The sequence below is a fragment of the Astatotilapia calliptera genome, chromosome 22 (genome assembly GCF_964374335.1).
Source record: "Astatotilapia calliptera chromosome 22, fAstCal68.1, whole genome shotgun sequence".
Classification (NCBI taxonomy): domain Eukaryota; kingdom Metazoa; phylum Chordata; class Actinopteri; order Cichliformes; family Cichlidae; genus Astatotilapia; species Astatotilapia calliptera.
Window position 1 is genome coordinate 25,693,407 of NC_137442.1, and position 22,997 is coordinate 25,716,403.

General features: G+C 43.3%; 1 protein-coding gene and 2 long non-coding RNA genes across 4 annotated transcripts; 1 reads left to right on the forward strand and 2 right to left on the reverse strand.

Annotated features, from left to right (window-relative positions):
* The first annotated feature begins 6,073 nt into the window (after positions 1-6,073).
* On the forward strand, positions 6,074-10,818 carry LOC145423754 (uncharacterized). The gene is made up of 2 exons (XR_013904795.1): positions 6,074-8,298; positions 8,423-10,818. It is a non-coding gene; the product is annotated as an uncharacterized LOC145423754 (long non-coding RNA).
* Positions 10,819-14,604: 3,786 nt separating this feature from the next.
* On the reverse strand, positions 14,605-18,436 carry LOC113015391 (ubiquitin carboxyl-terminal hydrolase 37-like). Its single transcript, XM_080296503.1, has 9 exons — positions 17,675-18,436; positions 17,460-17,583; positions 17,223-17,374; positions 17,018-17,117; positions 16,801-16,877; positions 16,515-16,623; positions 15,847-15,904; positions 15,521-15,678; positions 14,605-15,434 (listed from the first exon to the last, which is right to left on the reverse strand). Exons 1-9 carry the CDS (start codon positions 17,776-17,778, stop codon positions 15,429-15,431), a joined length of 888 nt encoding a protein of 295 aa, XP_080152629.1. The 5' UTR covers positions 17,779-18,436; the 3' UTR covers positions 14,605-15,428.
* A 492-nt stretch (positions 18,437-18,928) lies between these two features.
* Positions 18,929-22,429, reverse strand: LOC145423755 (uncharacterized). Of its 2 annotated transcripts, XR_013904797.1 has the most exons (5): positions 21,338-22,312; positions 21,160-21,245; positions 19,577-19,657; positions 19,323-19,378; positions 18,929-19,024 (listed from the first exon to the last, which is right to left on the reverse strand). It is a non-coding gene; the product is annotated as an uncharacterized LOC145423755 (long non-coding RNA). The 2 variants fall into 2 exon arrangements; XR_013904796.1 differs by having other exon boundaries at positions 21,160-22,429.
* Positions 22,430-22,997: the final 568 nt, after the last annotated feature.

The following is a 22,997-nucleotide window of genomic DNA, read 5'->3' on the forward strand; positions in this document are numbered from 1 at the left end:
CGGATCTTTCAGGCTTAATTTTTACCCTAAAGGATCTGGCCTTGACCTCCTGTCAACAATTTATACTTGCCCCTTGGACTGATCGCACCGCCCTGTATTGGCAAATGGAAATATGCCCTAGCGTTGGTGCAGCTCCAAGCTCTGTAGTTAAAGATGATAATCCCACCTTTAATGGCCCTCCGGTGACATATACAAACGGGGGGAGAAACGGCCGAATACGCATTGTAGACACAAATAAAATGTCTAAAGATGACCTCTTCCAAATTCTAACCGGTATTTCTGGAGCAACAAACAACTGGTTACTACTAGCTGAACAAGCTGCTGACAAGACGGCTTCCGACTGCATAGTGTGTATGGGAGCCCGCCCCACTTTAAGAGTGGTACCGGCGCCAGTCAATAGTGCATGCCTCCTGCATCTTATGAACAATACAAAACGAGGTCATTGCTCATATCTGGAAAACCACTTTCCTAAAACTCAACGCTCGGTCTCTAATAAACCACCTTTCTTTTCTTCAGATGTAGCTGTGAACAATTTCACTTGTATTAACCTGACTGGCAATGCAGTAAAACTAGGTAGCTTGAACTCTTCTTGGTGCACTGAGATGACGGTTATGAAACCAAACTTCCGACCTACGGCTAGGGCTGATTTGTGGTGGTGGTGTGGCAATAACAAGTTATATGATGGTTTCCCTCGGGATGCGTCAGGTCTTTGCGCTCTCATAACTCTTATTTTACCTGTTTTAGTCACTCCAGTAGATCTCTCTATAGAAGTACACGAAGTTGGCCTCCCATCCTCCTCTGAACGCCGCTCTAAACGTTCTCTAATCCCAGGTTCAGCTCATAATCCAACCTATATTGATGCTGTAGGTATACCCCGTGGGGTCCCCGATGAATATAAACTGCGAGACCAGGTGAAAGCAGGATGGGCCTCGATACTTTGGATGGTTGAAATAAATGCGAATGTAGACAGAATTAACTACATTCACTTTAATGTGCAACTGTTGGCTAATTACACTCGAGATGGTTTTGAAGCTGTGCATGCACAGTTATCTGCCACTTCCCTAATGGCTTTCCAAAACAGGGTCGCAACGGATTTTCTCCTCGCAGAAAGAGGCGGAGTCTGCAGCCTTTTTGGGCAGGAGTGCTGTACCTATATCCCCAATAACACAGCTCCTGATGGTTCCCTCACTAAAGCTATTACTGGTCTCACAGCTCTTACTGTTAAAATGAAGGAACACTCGGGCGTTGATACTGCCATGTGGGACTCTTGGCTTAACATGTTTGGCAAATATAAGGCCCTTGTAGCTTCCATCCTAGTTTCCATCTCAGTTTTTGTTGCTGTCCTAGTCACCTGCGGTTGCTGTTGTATTCCATGCATTCGATCCCTCTTCCAGAGACTGATTGTTACAGCTCTCACTCCTGAGGATAAGGATCTCGCCCGGCAGATGCCTTTATTGGCTAGTCAACTTCCCACCTCCTCGCCAACGGATGATGAAAACTCTGATCGTGAGGGTGACGAACATTATCGTCTTTCTCTTGTTTAAATGCTTCTAGAATGGTTGTTTCTCTGTGGTGTTTTGTATTAGGCTTGTTATTAATTGTTTCCCTCACCCACTTCCTCTTGAAGGATATATCTGGTTGAACTGTGTCTGGTCGGGTTGTGAGGGTTAAGCGATGTTCTCAGGGTCTCCGGACTTAAGCCTGAGCGAATGTGTACTCCCACCACTGGATATAAATTGTTTTTTTCCACACCCCTTCCTCACGTTTTACCATATTCACTTTTGAATGTCCTTAGCAGTTACCGTTCTGGGTTTATTTTACTGTTGATTTATTCTTTCACATTTTCACGTTTATATCTCTCATTATTATAGTATACTCTGTACTCTCCACATTTTTATCATTACTTATGCTTTTTGGTTGCTGGGTTACAGGAACTGTTAATTTTGTGTCACTACCCTGGTTGCACTGACTCGTTGTATCCTTGTGTGCAGGACAGCTGTTACTGCTTTCGTCTGGAACCGAGACTGCTTGCAGCCGACCCCTGGGCAGGGTGGTGCCTGGACTCTTTTCTCCTCATCTGCAATGACAGATAAAGACAAATGATAAGACCCGAGGAGTTTTTCGAGCCAGGCTTCGACACGTCTCTGTGTTCCTTTGAATGTTACTTATTTTTGTGTGTTGACCCATTTAAGATGGGTCAAAAGGGGGATTTGAAGAAAATATAATCTGATCAAACATTATTCAGCTTTAAATAATTGTTCAGCTTTAAAGTTACTGTGCAACTGTGTAATAAAAATGTGCTCACGACTTTGGCCTTGAGAGCGATAAGAAGCGATCGCCTCATCCTGCAGGTGCAAGATATCTGCAAGCGAAGAGACTAGAACACCCAAGGCCGATTTCCTTTTATGGAGTTGTTTTTCTGCTAATGCAGCACTTTCCTCACAACCCCCTCCTGTAAGTTTTAGAGAATATATACCCATCCTCACAGCAAATCTTCGGAATCTCCTGATGTGAGCTGTGTTGAGAGGTTGTCTCTGTCTCAATAAAAGTTCACTGATTCCCCATCTGCCGCAGGTGTCCGGTTGTCTTCATTCTCCGCCAGCCTGGTTAAGTCAATTCCTCCTTAACATCTAAAAGAACCTATTTAATGAAGGAAGACGGGTTCACTTTGTGTTTAATATTATTCTATTGCTGTTGTTGTTTTTTTTGTATCCTTCAGAGTCTAAAGTTGCGAGCCAGGATTCCGGATCCCCAGCTGCGATGCAGGAAAGATTTCCAGCCTACTTAAAGTGACAACTGCGTGACTTCTTGACAGATAAGCTTATGAGATCTCAGAACAATACACTACCCGGGTAGTACTACTAACATTAACACTATACTCACACACCTGAACTGAAAAGAACACTGAACTCTGAACTCTAAAACTGAATACACAGACTGACAAATAAGATAAGATAAGATAAGATAACCTTTATTAGTCCCACACGTGGGAAATTTGTTTTGTCACAGCAGGAAGTGGACAGTGCAAAAGTTATGAGGCAAAAATTAGAATACAATAAGAATAAATACAGTACACAGCTGTACAGAATAGAATAAAATAAAATAAAATACTATATACAGTAGAATAAAATAAAATAAATATACAATAAGATAAAAATAGAATACAAATACAAATACTATATACAACTGAGTAAAAATACAACGATGACAGAAAGGATTATTGCACTTAGTATTATTGCATATGTATGGATGTGTGTGCTTGATCAGTTAAAGTCTTTATTATGGAGTCTGACAGCAGTGGGGAGGAAAGACCTGCGAAATCTCTCCGTCCCACACCGTGGGTGCCGCAGTCTCCCACTGAAGGAGCTGCTCAGTGCTGTCACAGTCTGCTGCATGGGGTGGGAGATGTTGTCCATCAGGGATGACAGCTTAGCCGCCGTTCTCCTGTCACTCACCACCTCCACTGGGTCCAGAGGGCATCCTAGAACAGAGCTGGCCCTTCGGATCACCCTGTTCAGTCTCTTCCTGTCCCCAGCAGAGATGCTGCCGCCCCAGCAGACCACGCCATAAAAGATAGCAGAAGCCACAACAGAGTCATAGAATTTCTTCAGGAGTGGGCCCTCCACTCCAAACGACCTGAGTCTCCGCAGCAGGTACAGCCTGCTCTGCCCTTTCCTGTAGAGGGCGTCTGAGTTATGAGTCCAGTCCAGTCTATTGTTCAGATGAACACCAAGGTACCTGTAGCTGTCCACAGCCTCAATGTCCATACTTTGGATGTTCAGTGGTTGCAGTGGAGAATGCTTGTGCCTGCGGAAGTCTACCACCAGTTCCTTGGTTTTACTGGCGTTGATCTGGAGGTAGTTCAGCTGGCACCAGTCCACAAAGTCTTGGGTCAGACCTCTGTACTCCTTGTCGTCCCCATCAGTGATGAGGCCGACTATTGCAGAGTCATCAGAGAACTTCTGCAGGAAGCACTGGGTGGAATTGTGGGAGAAGTCTGCAGTGTAGATGGTGAAGAGGAACGGAGCCAGAACCGTTCCCTGTGGGGCCCCCGTACTGCAGACGACCCTGTCCGACACACAGCCCTGAGTCCTCACATACTGTGGTCGGTCGGTGAGGTAGTCCAGGATCCAGGTAGTGAGGTGATGGTCCACTCCAGAGTTCACCAGCTTGTCCTTTAGAACCGAGGGAAGAATGGTGTTGAAGGCACTGGAGAAATCAAAGAACATGATTCTCACAGTGCTTCCAGCGGTCTCCAGGTGAGCGAGGGAACGATGTAGGAGGTGAATGACGGCATCATCCGCTCCAATGCCAGGCTGGTAGGCAAACTGAAGTGGGTCCAGTGATGAGCTTATTAGGCGCCGAAGCTGAGCCAGGACCAACCGCTCCAGGGTCTTCATCAGGTGGGATGTCAGAGCCACCGGCCTGTAGCTGTTGAGGTCCTTGGGGCGTGAAGTCTTTGGCACTGGTACAACACAGGAGGTTTTCCAGAGCTGTGGGACTCTTCCCAACCTCAGGCTCAGGTTGAAGAGGTGCTCCATCACCCCACACAGTTGGTCCGCGCAGGACCTGACGACCCTCGAGCTGATGCCATCTGGACCCGCTGCCTTCTTGCCATTAATCCTCCTCAGTTCCCTCCTAACCTGGGTGGTTGAGAGAGACAGGCTGGAGCCTTGTGTTGAGTGTGTATTGGATGCTGTTGTTGGGGGTGGGGGGGAGTGAGCAGGGTGAATAGAGGAGGTGTGAAGTGTCTGAGGTGGAACAGCAGCAGTGGGGGTGGGTGAGTCTGCAGCCGATGTTGCAGACTGCCTCATGGCTGAGTCAAATCTGTTGAAGAAATGATTCAGTTCATTTGCCCATCTCACATCCCTCCCAGGCAGAGAGTTCTGCTGTTTGTGGCCCGAGATGGTTCTGAGGCCTCTCCAGACTTCACCAACGTTGTTTTGTTGAAGCTGGTTCTCCATCTTCTGCCTGTAGCTCTCCTTCCCATTCCTTATCAGTCCCCTCAGCTCTCTCTGCACCCTTTTCAACTCCTCTTTGTCTCTGGATTTGAAGGCCCTCCTCTTCTGCTTGAGGACGGTTTTAATTTCTGGGGTAATCCAAGGTTTGTTGTTGGAGAAACACCGTACAGTCCTGGTAGGTACAGTGTTATCCACACAGAAGTTTATATAGTCAGTAATGCATGTAGTAAGGCTGTCGATGTCCTCACCAAATATGGACAATTGGAACTGTTGTGAACTGTTGAATGACTGTTTTTGGTTTGTTTTGAATAAATGTTGACTGTTCTTTGAGCTGTGTGTCATTCGCGCCTTAGTCGATTCCTAGACACCATAAGCCTAAGATCCTAACTTTCTCTACATTCAGTAGTGGTAAAGTATCGTGTGTTACATTATCAAGAGTTGATATAGCCTTTATTCAAGAAATGCACATGTGTAAGTCAGAAGCCTTAAAACTTAAATGTTCCTGGGTAGGTAAAGTCTTTTCCAGTCCTGGAACTGGTAAAAGTAGGGGAGTGTCGGTTCTGATTCATAAAGCAGTTAGCTTTACTGAAACAAAAGTAATAACAGATAAGGAAGGTAGATTTATATTGGTTTATGGACAACTACTGGACACACCAATAATTTTATGTAATATCTATGCACCTAATGCGGACATACTCACCTTTTTTCACAACCTGTCACAGTATCTTTTGGAATTAGAAGGTGCACAAATAGTGGTAGGAGGAGATTTTAATCAAATACTGGATCAAGACCTAGATAGATCACTTCCTAGGAGAGGCACAGAGAGTAAATCTGTAGTTGCCATAAGGCAGATGACCTCAGATTTAGGTCTGAATGATATTTGGCGGACAATGCATCCAGAAGGCAGGGAATATTCCTTTTACTCTCCGCCTCATAATGTTTATACTAGAATCGACTACTTTCTTATTTCTGAAGCCTTAGTGAATAACTCTATAGATTCAAGTATTGGTAATATAGTATTCTCGGACCATGTGCCAATTTTTCTATGTCTTGGAAATATTTTACAGATTCCTCAAAGCCGCAGATGGCATTTAAATGTGTCCTTAATTAAAGACTCTGGGTTTATTAAATTGATAAGAGATGAAATACAATTTTACAAACAGACAAATAATCGAGAGGACACTACATTGGCTACTTGGTGGGATGCTATGAAGGCATACTTAACCCTCGTGCGCCCTGGACCAAAAAAAAAAAGGGGGGGGGGGTCCCGCAGACCCCGGCAGCACGGACCCAGGTCTCGTCGCGAAACAGGGCGCCGGTTCACGGTGGGGACAGATGGGGGTCAGGCGGACCCCCAGCTATAGCGGGTCTCGTCACACCGTCGGACAAAGGCACCTAATTGGTTGTAACCCTCCATCGATCGCGTAAGTTACGATGGCAAACCTTGGGGTCTGGAGGGAACCCAAAGCGCCACGGCAACAACTCTCAACTTCACATCATCATCATCATCGTCTCCTTCTTGAGAGTGTTCGCGTACACCGGCCTCAGTGAGGACCTCGGACTCTCCGTTCCTCCTCGACCTCCTTCCTCCTCCCCCGTTCTCCTGCTCCCCGCAGGCGAGCGCTTAGCCGGATGGGCCTTGGGTTGCGCGTAAATGGGCCTAAGTGAGGACCACGGGCTCTCCGTTGCTCCTCGTCTTCCTTGCTCCTTCTCTACCGTTGTCATGCGCCTCACTAGTGAAAGAGAAGCTGTTTGGCCTGCCTATTACGCGAACACCATCCTCCATTTATGCTCCTCGCTAGTGTATGCTTAGGTCTGTGGAGGGCCGGTTTCGCGAACATCCCTTTCGGTGAGGACCTTGGGCTCTCCATTGCTCCTCGTCCTCTTTGCTCCTTCTCTACCGTTGTCATGCGCCTCGCTAGTGAAAGAGAAGCTGTTTGGCCTTCCTATTACGCGAACACTGACCTCCAGTTGGACCTCGGACCCTGCATTGCTCCTCATACTCCTTGCTCCCTCTACATCGTTCTCAAGGGCCTCGCTAGTGAAAGCGCAGCTGTTTAGCCCGCCCATTAGGCGAACACCGCCCTCCGTTTATGCTCCTCGCTAGTGTACGCTTAGGTCTGCAGATGGCCGATTTCGTGTACACCCCCTTCGGTGAGGACCTCGGGATCTCCGTTGCTCCTCGTCCTCCTTGCTCCTTCTCGTTCGTTTTCATGCGCCTCGCTAGTGAAAAAGCAGCTGTGTGGCCTGCCTGCCTATTACACGAACACCACCCTCCAGTTGGACCTCGGGGTCTCCGTTGCTCCTCATCCTCCTTGCTCCCTCTTATCGTTCTCAAGTGCCTCGCTAGTGAAAGAACAGCCGTTTGGCCTGCCCATTATGTGAACACGGCCCTCCGTTTATGCTCTTCGCGAGCGTACGCTTAGGTCTGCGGATGGCCGGTTTCGCGAACACCGCCCTCTAGTTGGACCTCGGGCTCTCCGTTGCGCCTCGTACTCCTTGCTCCCTCTACGTCGTTCTCAAGCACCTCGCTAGTGAAAGAGCAGCTGCTTGGCCTGCCTATTATGTGAACACCGCCCTCCAGTTGGACCTGGGGCTCTCAATGCCCTTCGTCCTTCTTGCTCCCTCTCCTTCGTTCTCATCTGCCTCGCTAGTGAAAGACCAGCTATGTGGCCTGCCTATTACGCGAACACCGCCCTCCGTTTGGACACTCCTTGCCTCCTCCTCATCCTTGCTCCCTCTACATCGTTCTCAAGAGCCTCGCTAGCGTACGCTTAGGTCTGCGGAGGGCGGGTTACCTGAACACAGCCTTCCGTTTAGACCTCGGACCCTCAGTGTCTCCTCATCCTCCTTTCCCTTTTTTTAAAACATTTTCCTCGCTCTCACGCGCCTCGCTGGCGAGCCCTTAGCTTTGGGGAGGGTGGGTTTCGCGAACACCACCGTCTGTGAGGAACCCAGTACCTCCTTCACACACACACACACACACACACACACACACACACACACACACACACACACACACACACACACACACAGGAGGCAGTGAGGAGTAGAAGGAGGTTGTTGCTACGCCTGCGTCGCGAAACCAGGGCTCATTGTGTGTGCGCCCGGAGGAGCTATGGGGGAAACACATGGGACAACCAACTAGTTTGGGGCCATGGTTTATTCAACGTGTATTTTCAGTGTGGTTTAACTTGCTAATCTGATCTGATATACTTTCCTTGAATGTGCCTTAATTTCACCTCTTTTTTTCTTTCTTCTTTTCTTAGCTTACTGAAAATGTTGGCGACCAAAGGCCGGATCCAGGGATGTGTGCTGCTTGTGCTACTGGCGTTATGTGGGCAAACTGCTTGCTGTCAACATCAATACAAAGATAACAAAAAAATAGCCTAGTGTAACGTAGTGTTTGTTTTTTTTTCTAGAATGATTCAAATGTTACTATCATTTCCCCAACCCTGCAGGCTCTGCGACCCGTGAAGAACTGAGACTCCTTCTGGTCGGTAAAACAGGATCGGGAAAGAGTGCATCCGGAAACACCATCCTGGGGGATGCGAACGCTTTCAAAGAAGACGTTTCGCCTGAGTCTGTCACCGACGGCTGTCTCAGAAAAGAGGCAGAGGGCAAAGACGGAAGAAATATCGCTGTGATCGACACTCTGGGGCTGTCTTTTGGATGAAATTGATGAAATGGTGGATTTCAATGGAGGAAACCACTACACCAACGAGATGTATATGGCGGCCCAGAAGAAACTCGAAGGAGAAAGGCTGAAGAGGAGAAAGGAGGAAGAACAAAGAAAAAGGGAAGAAGAGGAGAGGATCGAATTGAAGGAGCGGTGTAAATTCTTCCGCCTCGCTTCCCTGGGATTATTTGGCACAGGAGCGTACTTTACATCTTATGTTCTCATGGGGCTCGGTGGAGCCCTTGGATATTCTCAGTTAAAGACGCCGAGCTTGATGGTTGGGCGTCTTCTTTACTCGTCGATACCGTGAAAACTGCGTAGGTGTATCACCTACTCGACCTAGTGATCAACGAGTACCGCACCGAAGCATGCAACGGGTGCAAGACCAATCACCCCAGCCAGAGACAACACGAGTGTCTGCGAGTCTTGGTGTCAGGGTCCCTGTGCCTACCCAGTCGGCTCAGTATGGCTACATATGTTTTTCATTTTGTTCCTGCTCTCTCCCTTCCTCTCTTTCCCTCCTCCCTCTGCCAGGGCGGAGCTCACCTGTGGGCTTCTGCCCTTGGTCCATGCACCTGGTCGCCATCACGCACCTGTGGCTCGTTACGAGAGTGTTCCAGCTCCTTTATAAGACGGCAGCTCTGTGTTTCTCGTCGCTGGACCGTTGCCGATCCGCGATCCCTGGACCAACCCCTGTGTTTCTTGAGTGATTGAGTGTGCGAGGAGTGGAGTACGTCATCGTGTTTTCTGTGGAGTGTGGAGAGGAGCGTGAGGAGTGGACGGAGTGCGTGTGGACTTTCAGCGTCTTTTCCCTTTGTGTGTGGACCCCCGGAGCCCGCCTTCCCCCTCACCTCTGTAAATAGATCACCTGGTGTGCTGTAATAAAGATTCTTGTGTTTCCCAACTCAGAGCCTGCGCGTGTGTCCGTTCCATCCCGCTGTGACACTTGGAGGATGACTTTTACGCTGAACATTATTACAGCATCAGGAAAAGACTCCTCATGCCGCGTTTCATTCCTTCCATTCAACGTCTCCTGATCATGTATTCACAGCCACCGAAGGCGCTGTACAGCACCGAGCACCTGAAACACGGACAGTTTGTTGATATTGTAATCAAAAATACAGCCCCGGGGGGGAGGGGGGGCATTTTAAAAACGCACCCTCCCTATTGCGCATGTCCCTAAAAGGTATGGCCTTCCAGATTGCCTCAGTTGTATCGTGAGTGTAATTTCAAATAAAATAAAACTCAGAAGCGTCTGTGTGTTGTATTCTTCTTCTTCTTCTTCTTCTTCTTATTATTATTATTATTATCATTATTATTATTGTGATTATGCTTCATTTTTATGTACTGGGGTATCAATGACCCCCACGCTGCCGCAGCAGCTTCTGTGCGTGGCCCCCAAGTGCTACATTTTCTTTCCCGATCCCCTGACGAACCCATTAGAATCGCTCTGGGGCACTCTTCGACCCCAAATGATCGTTCTGGTTTTTTTTTCATTTTCATTCACCTATCTCTACTGAGGGTGGGGTACTTTGGGACCCCCGGGGTCTGGGGCTGCCCCGAAGAGGAGCACAAGGAGGAGCTTCTTCCTGCAGGCGATACGGTCTCTCAATCACACCACCACACAGTACTGACCCACACATATGGTTCTTACACACACACACTGGACTTTCTGGACATTGTTTTCACTTCATCACTTAATCACTTTAAGCATATTTGCACTGCACAAGACACTTACAAATGTGGATTGCACAACACTGGACATTATATTTCTTTATTTCCAGTTAATACTTATACAGCTGCTGTTATTGTGTATATATTTATTTATATTTAGATTTCTTCATTCATTCTTATATAGTTCTATATTGTGTATTGTGTATTTTGTTGTACAGTTATTTTATTTTCAACTTTAATTTATATATTTTATCTTATTCTTCCCAGTTAAATTTACCCTTCATTCTAATTTGTGTTGTACAGTTATTTCATTTTTAACCTTAATTTATATTTTATTCCTTTCTAGTTAAATTTACCCTTTTTAATTTTGCATATTTATTTCCTATCTTATTCATAGCCTTTCCTTTTTTTGTTTTCTTTAGGTCACGAGTAGTTGTCCAAGCATTTCACTACATATCGTACTGTGTATGACTGTGTACGTGACAAATAAAATTTGAATTTGAATTTGAAGGGTTAAAGCCGGTCAGAGCGGACATGCTCCATTTTGCGTAACTATTTTTAAATCCTGGTAGCACTGCAACCACGTAAGCTAACGCAATAATTTTTTTTACATATGAAACCGGAGGAGTTGTACTTACATCTTATGCCATCAGCTTGTCCTAGGTCACAGTTTCCTTCCACATATAGCTTTGCAAAAACTGCATAAAAAGCACTTGCAGCAACAAAAACATAATATTCCAGAAACACGCTTTGCCGATCCGATCAGCTGTTTGTAACACTTCCTACGTCCATCAGCGTGAACTGTCGCATGTCCGCCATGACCTGCCCGAAACCGGAAGAGACGTCATTTTGCAGAAATGTAGTTTTTTACGATCGGGGCCTTATGAGCCTATATTTGTGTTTTTAAAAGTTATGTTTGAGTTTATGACTTTCTGTGTCGTTTCTGGGATGCTTAGGACTCATATTGCACTGCTGGAAATAGTTTATTTTGATGCACATGCTGTTATTTTGCAAATTTGCATTATAATATTTATTTTCGTTTTTCCTGCAGTGTATAAAAATTGGTGTATTTCAAAAATAAAACTATGAAGACACTTAAAATAAATTTCCTGTGGTGGGAAACTAGTTTGTGCAACTTTTTTGTATTTACAGTTTTGAGGGATAAGCCTCTTAAATTTCTCTGACTAGAAATATATGTTAAAAAAACAAACAATTTTCAATTTTTTTGTAGTTTATTGCACTTTTTTGCAATTTGTGTAATTACTGTGCACCTAATGCAGACATATTATTAAAGCTTGGGCTATAATGGTTGTATTGATGTATAGCAACTTGAAATGCTCCCAAAAATGGCACTACAGCATGAAAAAATATAATATAAGCTCTGGCGGACTTGGTTCTATGGTAGGTCTTAAAGGGTTAATTAAGGACACATTTAAATGCCATCTGCGGCTTTGAGGAATCTGTAAAATATTTCCAAGACATAGAAAAATTGGCACATGGTCCGAGAATACTATATTACCAATACTTGAATCTATAGAGTTATTCACTAAGGCTTCAGAAATAAGAAAGTAGTCGATTCTAGTATAAACATTATGAGGCGGAGAGTAAAAGGAATATTCCCTGCCTTCTGGATGCATTGTCCGCCAAACATCATTCAGACCTAAATCTGAGGTCATCTGCCTTATGGCAACTACAGATTTACTCTCTGTGCCTCTCCTAGGAAGTGATCTATCTAGGTCTTGATCCAGTATATGATTAAAATCTCCTCCTACCACTATTTGTGCACCTTCTAATTCCAAAAGATACTGTGACAGGTTGTGAAAAAAGGTGAGTATGTCCGCATTAGGTGCATAGATACTACATAAAATTATTGGTGTGTCCAGTAGTTGTCCATAAACCAATATAAATCTACCTTCCTTATCTGTTATTACTTTTGTTTCAGTAAAGCTAACTGCTTTATGAATCAGAACCGACACTCCCCTACTTTTACCAGTTCCAGGACTGGAAAAGACTTTACCTACCCAGGAACATTTAAGTTTTAAGGCTTCTGACTTACACGTGTGCATTTCTTGAATAAAGGCTATATCAACTCTTGATAACTTTAGATATGTTAATATTTTCTTCCTCTTAATCCCGTTATTCAACCCCTTAACATTCCAGCTGGCTATTTTGAAATCTGTGTCTATCCATGTTATATGTTGTCTCCTTGACCTGGAGACAACATATAAGATGACACCGCCGTGGACCTCAACCTGCAGGCTTTGTGTTACCCGTCTCTTTATACAGGAGCATGTAGGGGTGGACTGCCTTTTTATTTGATTACCCTTTTCTCATGTTTTTCTTAGTTAGGGAGATAAGACATTGTCATTTGGTTTTATTCTTTTCATAAATAAGTTTTGTACATCCTTTAGATACGGTCCCTTTTGTTTGTTGTTTTGGGGTCCACCCCGAAGCTGTAGTTCGCTCCTTTCCTTTGTTAGAATTCAATCACTGTGAAAAAAAATCACCATCAAAATTGTACTGGTTGTGTGATGTGCTGCTTGGGGTCAGACAGGGGTGGATCACCCTTATATTATGGTCTGGCCACCCTTAGAAAGGCCATAACACTAAAATGAAAATTAAAACTAGACTTATAACTGGCTGGTGTCCTTACCAGTGACCTTGGGTCTGAACTGTGGGCTCCTCTTTCCAGGTGTTCGTACTGCCTGAGTGGGACCAAGATGTGCTGTCTTGCCTCTTTTGGGTTTTCTGCATGTTTCTGGCTCAACATGCAAGTATCCACTTCTTGACGTTCGCTGTTGGTTGCAGCCACTTGAGGTTTTTGGGCTCATTTGGGTTCTCAACACTGGGTGACTTTGATGGGAGTGAAAGCATCCTCACAACATAAATCACCACACTACCTGCTTTTGTTTCAGATTTTTTCTTTATCCTTGTTAACATGTTTGGGTACTGGGTTTACCTGTAATGCATTTTGTGCTCCAAAAGCTGTTATTTTGTGCAGCTGTGCTCCAAAAGCTGTTAGCATGACCTTTTTTATCATTAGATTGTGCCACACCAGCACCTGAGAGAAAAGCTTTGAGTTTGATTTTGTGTTTGTGTTTTGCAGGCACTCAGGAGAATAAGTCATGATGTTTCTTGTGTTTGTCATGTTAGTATCTCAGTGCTTGTCAATCACCAGTCAACAGTGTCACCACTGTGAACAACATCCTTCGACTGTTCGAGCCAAAACCTTGGAGAAGTCCCTGCAGCCGCTTCAAAACTCATCACTGAGCTCGATCTCTCTTTTAACACGCTGGAGACAACAATGAAAGATGACTTTCTTTCAGATGCTGCTTTGAGGGCTTTGTTCGTGAATAACAACAGAATCAAAACCATCCATGAAGAGACATTTCACCCGCTGATTAATTTGGAGAAACTGGACTTCCACAAACCAGTTGGAGACTTTGTCCTCTGGATGGTTTCAGAACCTGATTTCTCTCCACTAGTTCAATCTTTTGGGAAACAAATATACAACACTGGGTCCGGGAAACCTTTTCCTGCCACTGAGGAGCTTGAAGACCCTCCATTTTTGAGGAGCTTTCCTTCAGTCTGTCAGTGAAAGGGATTTTGTTGAACCTTGAAACTGCCGTGACCCTGTCCAAAGACCAGCTGGCCACCTGGCCGGGTCAGTCATGGATATTCACAAATACCCCATAGTACTGGTGGAAAAGACATATCGAGGGAAAATCCATGTTCAGACCATGTTCAGTGTGTCGTGACACTTGCACGATGGAAGAACACACCCACTTGTTGGTGCCAGAAGAGCCACTGAGAAATTATTGTTTTAGCTGGCTCATTACAAGTCGATGGCTGCTCACCTGGAGTAGGATAAAACTCTGGAGCGAATAATTGCCTGATTTTACTGGACAGGAAACTGTTTTAGACTTAGAGCTTTTTATTGTCATTGTGCAGTTTCTTGCACAGTGAAATTGGGTAAGTGGAGAGCATAGAGCCGCTGTATCTGTGCGCACCACCATCTTGCATTTTTTGCATGTTTGGCTGGTGTCACTTTTGGACTTTGCTACCTGTAGCTAAACATTTGCAGCTAAATCATTTATTTAAAAGCAGAAGCTGCAACTGATCGAGGGAATATTTGTCTGAAAACTTAAACTGAACTCCAAGGGTACCATTGCTCCAGCTCACCATCTTTACCTGAGTGAATCAGTTTGTTGAACAATCTAAATGATTCAGAAACTTCTGTGACATCAACTTAACTAAGGCTCATTACAAGATTCACAAAACACTGCTGAATACTTTTAATATTTTTTTATTAGTTATTTTTGTTTTTGTTGTTATTTTGATTTTAATAAAACAAAATAAAATAAAGAATTAAATCATTTCTTTGGTTTTTAAATTTAATTTATTTTACAAATAAATTAATAATAATATTAATAATAATAACAACAAATTAGTGCTGTCAGTGTTAACGTCATTTTACCTAATGACGTTAACGCTGACAGCACTAATTTGTTGTTCCCAGAGAGCAAGCCAAACACTGGTCCAGAAAAGGACGATCTCTAGTAGATTTTGTTTTAACCTCCTAGGACCTGGTGTCCACATATGTAGACATAACATTTTGGGTTGTCTAGACCAAAATACAAAATTTTGCTCTTCAAAAACCTGATATCCACTTATGAGGGAGGACATGACACTGCCACTGTTCAATCGAAATTTAAAATGAATGTCCTCATATGTGGATCTCATTCTTTTGAGAAACAAAAAAAAGATAGCCTGATTCTGATGTCTTGGTTTTTACCTTCATCGGGTCCCAATCAACCTAAATGGCACAGAGGAATTAAAAATGCATGCCATGAAAGTTCAGGTCTTAGGAGGTTAAAAATGTCCCTGCTGATGAGACCAGTGAATGTGGGGCGACGGTGGCAAGAAAAAACTCCCTCCTGGAGGAAGAAATCTTGGGAGGACCAGGCTCTCTGGCAGGACCCTCCCTCCTGAGGGCAATACTTACCTATACTTGTCCTCCAGTGTGCGATGGTGGGCTGGGACGACTGCTTTTCCTTCTCAGCATGATGATGACCTTAACTTCCTTCCTTCCTTCCTTCCTTCCATTTCCTGTTTCAGAACTGAGAATGAAGACAAAACTGGTTAACAAGGTAACAGGACATTTAAAAATTCTCTCACTTCAGGATGAGATGCTGTGTCTTCTTACGTTTCTCTTGTAAAACAGGATGTAGGCCGACTGCTGCTGTTCCTCACAAACTGCAGATCCAGTTGTGTGGAGCACCTGTGCGTCATTATAGGTGAGCCAGCGATCTGATGTAGAGTGCTGACTCTCCTCAGGATGGACAGAACTACAGATGTAGTGTCCTGAAATCACATTAAGACAAATGAATCCAACTTCTGGAAGTCAACTGATTCAAGCAAACAGTGATTTTGACTTAGTGCTTCTTAGAACATCAAAAGCTTTTGTGTGTGAGTCCTTCACTGAAAAGTAGCAAGTTTCATTTTCTGTTTGTCACAAGTCTGTTGTTTTACCTGACTCTGTGCCTCCATAATGACTGATGATGCTGCAAAGACTATAACAGCCACCACCCTGAGAAGGAACAAATCCAAAGAGTGTTAGTTTCATAAAGTCTCACATCAGTGCCATAATTAAGCTGATTTGCTGAGGCTACGTCCACACTAATGCGTTTTCGTTTGAAAACGCATCGTTTTCTCTCCGCTTTGACCTCCCGTCCACACCGAGACGGCGTTTTCCTCAAGGAAAAACACAGCATCTTGAAAACGCTCTCGAAAACGCATACATTTCAAAACGGAGTTGTCCCATCGCAGTGTGGACACTCGAAAACGCAGACTTTCTAAAACGATGACGCATTTTGGTCATGTGATGCAGTCATGTGAGCAATTAAACAAAGATAAGCCGAGTGCATTAGACAGCAGTTGTTTTGATTGCTCTCAACTTTGACAGCCCTAAAAAAGATTAATATCAGTTTGTACATGCTCCGGATAGCTTTTCTTCAAATTCTGTAATTCTCACTCACTTTTGCGCATGCGCAGGACTGGAACGTAAGCGTTTTCGGCCGTTTCAATGCAGACGCACAACTATTTGAAAATGACTGAAAACGCCAGTGTGGACACGGAGTTTTCAAATCTATCCGGGCTAGTGTGGACGTAGCCTGAGACGTTCTGCAGTCTGCTTTTACCTGATTGGATGGCACCACCAAGTCCCTCTGCAGCCTGACGGGGTCATCCACCTTCTTAATCTTGTAGGTTTGTGTAAAGCCAAACCTCTTCAGATGCAAGATCAGAACTCTGGCAGAAAAGAAAAAAAACACAAACAAGGTAGAAAATAAGAAGAATGAGTGTCAAACACAAACAGAAGATGGGAGAAAACGACTGCTCAAGTATTGTCTCGAAGAACTCTGATATTTGATGCGCCACAGTTTGGAAACCTGGTCAGTCGATCAATTCTGATGTGACCTTACTCACCTTGGCAGTGTATCAAAAGACGACTTCAGTTCTGAGGCCGTCCCTCCACAATCACAGCGAAATTCTATTTCTTGTTCCTGAACAACAGCACAGAGAAAACAGGCTTTATGGTAGAAAGAAATCTCAACATATGCACACACACATGCACACAAACACTAACAAAAAAGGTGTGTTAAGATCGCTGATACGACAACTCTATTGGAATTTGTGATCTTACCTTCAAGTATGTCTCTAACATGTTTATAATAGACCCCTCTGGAACAAGGTCTAGAGACAAGCTGGTGAATTCCTCTTGCTGTGATGATTGGTGACCGCAGCTACACATTTCAGGAGTAACGTAGTTAAAGTAAAGATCAGGTACGTGGAAAAGAGGTATATGAAAATATTGCAACCAGCTCTGCGTTTCTGAAAGACAGGCTTACCTCTTGCATGTCCTCATGTTTTCCATTTTAAAAATGTGATGGTCTTCTACTGGGCAGCTATAACTTTGGCCCAGGAGAGCTGCGTTCCTCTCCAGGTGAGGTGTGAGCCTTTTGACCTCATCGAGGAATAATGTTAGGAATTCATGAGCGTCCTGAAAGAAAAGCAGAGAGATTTAAAACAGTACATCAAAATCAGAAGGTAAAGCAAAAAACGAAATGTCCAAATAGCTGACGCACTTTCTGTGCACTGCCGGTGTATTCAGGAGCTTGACTGCTGAATGCCTTCTTAAAAGCTCTTAGGTGGTGATCTTTAAGGCCATAATCTGTTGACTCGTGACAGTCCCTGACATCAATAAGCCTTCTGTAGAAAGGAAGGGTAAACAGACATTTCTGCTGTTAGATCTCTTTGTTCTTCAGGTTTTTGAAGAAAGTAGAAGGTTGACGTAGCGCACCTTAAGAGCTGAGCTTCTGGATCTGTGCTCCACAAAACCCCCTGACGCCTGATGTCTCTTATGAACTCCTCAATGTTGAGGAGGCTCTGCAGGCAGGAGTTCATGTAGCAGGTGTTTCCGATGTTTGGAAACCTGACACACACGCGCAACGTTTACAGTATCAGTGTAAAATAATTCATTTTCTCCACTTTGACAAAGTGAGTCTTTGTGCACCACGTGTACTCACCCGAAGCAGTCTATAGTCCCAGTTTGACTTTCTATTTTTTTCCCACCGCATGCTACACTGCTCCAAAAAGGTAAAAACACAAACACAAAATTAGGAAAGATGTCAAGATTCTGAGCAGTGTATGCGCATGTATGCATGAGCTTTGAAGTTGAAACATTTTGGAGGACGTCCAAAAGTAGTAAAAAAGATGTAAATACACAAGGTGGAAGAAAAATGCCAATAAAAGGGAAATAAAACAGCTCCAACTAAACCACTGCTATAAATATCTCCAGCAGCATTAAAGAGCGGCGCATTTCTTTACCTCTGATGAGACGTAGAAGGAATTTCCTTCTCTGCCACGTTTTGTTTGTGTAATTTCTGTTTAGAAACAAGAAAAGCAACATCAGTAATGGCATAAAACAAACATACCAAGGGAGTCTCTCCATGAAAAGTGTCCAGTTAGAAAATTTGGTATTATTTCATATTATTTATCACTTTAGTGAGCTGTCAGCTCATGAAGCAGATATATAGGAATATCTTTAAATAAATTAAAAACAATTTATTCATGCTTTAAAATGAGTTTTAAAGTTTGTCCTATGAAATACAAAATCCTTCATTTGGTTTTGATCAAAATTCAGTTTTTACAGAAATCATCCATCAAGCTTCATTAAAAGATTCAAAAATGCTTATTTACCATAAAAAATATTTAGAGAAACATCCTGCAAGTCTCTTCAAACTTACCTTTCTGTGAAAAAAAAAACGTTTAAACATCTTTGAACTTAATTTGAGGACATGGATGTGCTAAATTGCTCTTAATTCTTCGCATTTAACTGTGGTGAGTAAATGCTTGATGACAGTGACTCTTTCCATAAAACATACCTTCCAGAATTTAAAAAGAAACCAGCGACACTTTTTTTGTGTCTTCACAGTGTTGCTCTCTGCCTCTGCATCGCTGTCAGTTTGCTGCAGAGGACGAACAAACATAAGTTTATTAAAAAAGTAAAGTCACTTTAAATTAACAAGTGCAATTTAAAGAGAATGTGCATTTCATATGTTTCGTGTAAAAGCAAACCGAGGAACAGCAGAGGTGTCTCCATTTTCTCTTCTTCTTTTGACCATTTTCAGCAACACAAGCATCCGGGATGCTGATGAGGACAAAAGTGTAAATGTTATTTTTCAAAGTGGAAATTTTTAACAAGGAGTACATGCTGGAGATTGCAGATAAAAATTAATAACTGTAATGGAACAAAATCATGTATTTTGTACATTTACACTCTACATTTTCAAACGCTAATCTCTGAATCAATAGAAATTATAGACAAGACTAGAAGTAGTAAAAAAGCTGTAAATACAAAACACCAATAAAAGGGAAATAAAACAGCTCCAACTAAACCACTGCTATAAATATCTCCAGCAGCATTAAAGAGCGGCGCATTTCTTTACCTCTGATGAGACGTAGAAGGAATTTCCTTCTCTGCCACGTTTTGTTTGTGTGATTTCTGTTTAGAAACAAGAAAAGCAACATCAGTAATGGCATAAAACAAAGTATATGGTAAGAAAATACAATATCCTTCATTTGGATTCAAAATTCAGTTTTTACAGAAATCATCCAAGAAGCTTCCTTAAAAGTTTCAAAAATGCTTATTTACCATAAGAAAACATTCAGAGAAATGTGCTGCGAGTCTCTTCAAACTTACCTTTCTGTGAAAAAGAAGTTTAAACATCTTTGGACTTGATGTGATCGCAGCCAAAATCTCCTCAGCTTTGCAAAAGTTCAACTGAAAACAAGCAGTCAAAGGTTGTATATTTATAAACTTTCAGCATAGAACGTTCATACCCTGAACAGCAAACATCAGCATTATGATGTATGGGGCTCATTTGCATATTTTGGAATGTATGCTCATTTGAACTGTATGGTGCTCGTCTCCAAGCAACTGCTACAAAAACAGGTCAAGTCAAGTGGCTTTTATTGTCATTTTAACCACGTGCAGAGGTACTGTACAGAGTGAAATGAGACCGCGTTCCTCCGAGACCCTGGTGCTATATATGACATATACGGACAAACCCAGGACTACATAAAGTGCAGTGTGCATAAATTGCAAAAATAAACAAGACAAAACAGTGCAAAACTAGACAGAACAGGACGATACAGACACAAGACAATGGAAATGTGCAAAATGCTGACTATTGTGCAAAAGTAACTTGGTGTCTGTATGTATGTGTATGAGTGTGAGATACTGCAGATAAGTGCTTGGTAGTGACATGTGTGAAGGTGTGCGTGTGCCAGTGCAGTCACTGAGTGTTCAGGGGTCTGACGGCTTGTGGGAAGAAACTTTTCCGTAGTTTGGTAGCGAGGGCCCGGATGTTCTGGGACCTCTTTCCAGAAGGCAGCAGGGTGAAGAGTGTGTTTGAAGGCTGTGTGGGGTCCTCCAGCAAGCGGGTGTTATAAGGAGGGGAGAGGGACTCCAATGATCTTCTCAGCTGCTCTCACAATCCGTTGTAGGGTACTGCGATCTAATACGCTGCAGTTACCATACCAGACAGTGATGCAGCTACTTAGGATGCTCTTGTTAGTCCCACTGTAAAAGGTGGTGAGAATGGATGGTGGGAGATGGGCTTTCCTCAGCTTCTGCTTGAAGTAGAGACGCTGCTGGGCCTTCTTGGTTATGGAGCTGGTGTTGAGGGAGCAGGAGAGGTTCTCCGCCAGGTGGACACCAAGAAATCTGGTGCTCTTGACGACCTCCACAGAGGATCCATTCATGTTAAGTGGGCAGTGATCCCACTGTGCTCTCCTGAAGTCAACAATCTCTTTTGTTTTGTCCACGTTCACAGACAGGTTGTTGACTCTACACCTCTACAGATGGCCCGCAGTGCAACCCTTCAGCTTCCTACTAGATTCACCTATATACAAATTTAAAGACCTAGGAGACTTACTTCTCGTCACAGAGTTGTAGCATTCACAAGATTTTCAGAAAACTTGAACTCAAGGTCAAGGTCACTGATATTCAAACTGACCCCAGAACTTTAGTAGATGCACCAATGGTATCAATTCAAAATCCTACGCTTCTCGTTCCATTTTTATTTCACTATCTGTAACTAAGACAAATAAACAGTATTTGAGACACAAGTCACTATTAAAGTGGTTCGTGAGACTCCACATCTGATAACAGTATAACACACTGCTTATTTATGTAAAATTGTCATCAATAAATGTGTTCAAAACAGAAGCTACACTGGCTTTAAAAGTTTTTGTTAACTCTGACTACCTGTCTGCTCTTACCTGTTTCTTTTGCTCTCTGCTGTCTTCATCCTCCATCCAACTCTACATTGTATTGTTAGGGATGACATGATGAAACTGAAGGGTGTCTGGGCACCGAAAAAAGAAAAGAAGAGAGATTGGATTAGGCTGCAGCTGGCGTGCCATTCTCTCACTTCAGGATGAGATGCTGTCTTCTTACGTTAATCTTGTAAAACAGGATGTAGGCTGAGTGCTGCTGTTCCTCACAAGCTGCAGATCCAGTTGTGTGCAGCACCTGTGCGTCATTATAGGTGAGCCAAGGATGTAGAGTGTGGACTCTCCTCGGGACGGACAGAATTACAGATGCAGCAGCTGTTTCCGATGTATGGAAACCTGACACACAAACAAAAGTTTACAGTATCAGTGTAAAATAATTCATTTTGTCCAGGTTGAGAAGGTGAGCTTTGGTCCTTGTGCACCACGTGTACTCACCTGAAGCTGTCTGTAGTCTGAATTTTATTTTCCATTATTTATCCACCGCCCAAATGTTTCACTGCGCTACTGCAAAAAGGTAAAAACACAAACACACAATTAGACACTGAGCACTGGATGTGCATGCATGCATGAGCTTTGAAGTTTAAACTTTTTTTTATCATCAACAATTTTTATTTATTTCATTTTAAACTTCAATAACAGAGCTTAAGGATAACTACATAAATAAATAGTTTAAAAAACAAACAAACAAAAACAAAACACAACAACAAAAAAAACAAAACAAAGGGAAGTTATCCTATTCTTTCTTCGCACACCAATTCCCACACCACCACTCTGTCATTACTCCTCTGTTCTTCAAGTTACAGAAAGCCAGCTTGTAAAGGGGGACCAAATACAATCATATTGATGCAATTTGTCTAATAAACCATAAGTCACTTTTTCGTAAGACGCCAACTTAGCCATTGTCTTTAGCCACTCTTCATAGGGAGGGGGGGTTCTTTTTCCGCCAATGTCTTAGCAGGACCCGTTTGGCCGTAGTAAGAGCCAAAATAATCCATCTTTTTGTATAACTGGAAAAATCTACAGGGAGTGCAGAATTATTAGGCAAGTTGTATTTCTGAGGAATAATTTTATTATTGAACAACAACCATGTTCTCAATGAACCCAAAAAACTCATTAATATCAAAGCTGAATGTTTTTGGAAGTAGTTTTTGTTTTTAGTTTGAGCTATTTTAGGGGGATATCTGTGTGTGCAGGTGACTATTACTGTGCATAATTATTAGGCAACTTAACAAAAAACAAATATATACCCATTTCAATTATTTATTTTTACCAGTGAAACCAATATAACATCTCCACAGTCACAAATATACATTTCTGACATTCAAAAACAAAACAACAACAAATCAGTGACCAATATAGCCACCTTTCTTTGCAAGGACACTCAAAAGCCTGCCATCCATGGATTCTGTCAGTGTTTTGATCTGTTCACCATCAACATTGCGTGCAGCAGCAACCACAGCCTCCCAGACACTGTTCAGAGAGGTGTACTGTTTTCCCTCCTTGTAAATGGCTGTAGCTCAGGTGGCAGAGCAGGTCAGCCACTAATCAGAAGGTCGGTGGGTCGATCCCAGGCTGCATCCTGGCTGCATGCCAAATATCCTTGGCAAGATACTAACCCCATGTTTGCCTACTGGGCCCTGTTTCAGGAAGCCGGTTTGGAAAACTCAGAGTGAAAAACGACACTCACGGTTGAGTAACCCCGAACTGTCCAACTCGGAATATTCGGTTTCAGAAAGGCTGATAACAATTAGTTCAGTCAACGCGGAGTTGCTTTAACCCCAAGTGAAGCGCGCGGACGAGGATACATAAAGCCCTGATAAGCG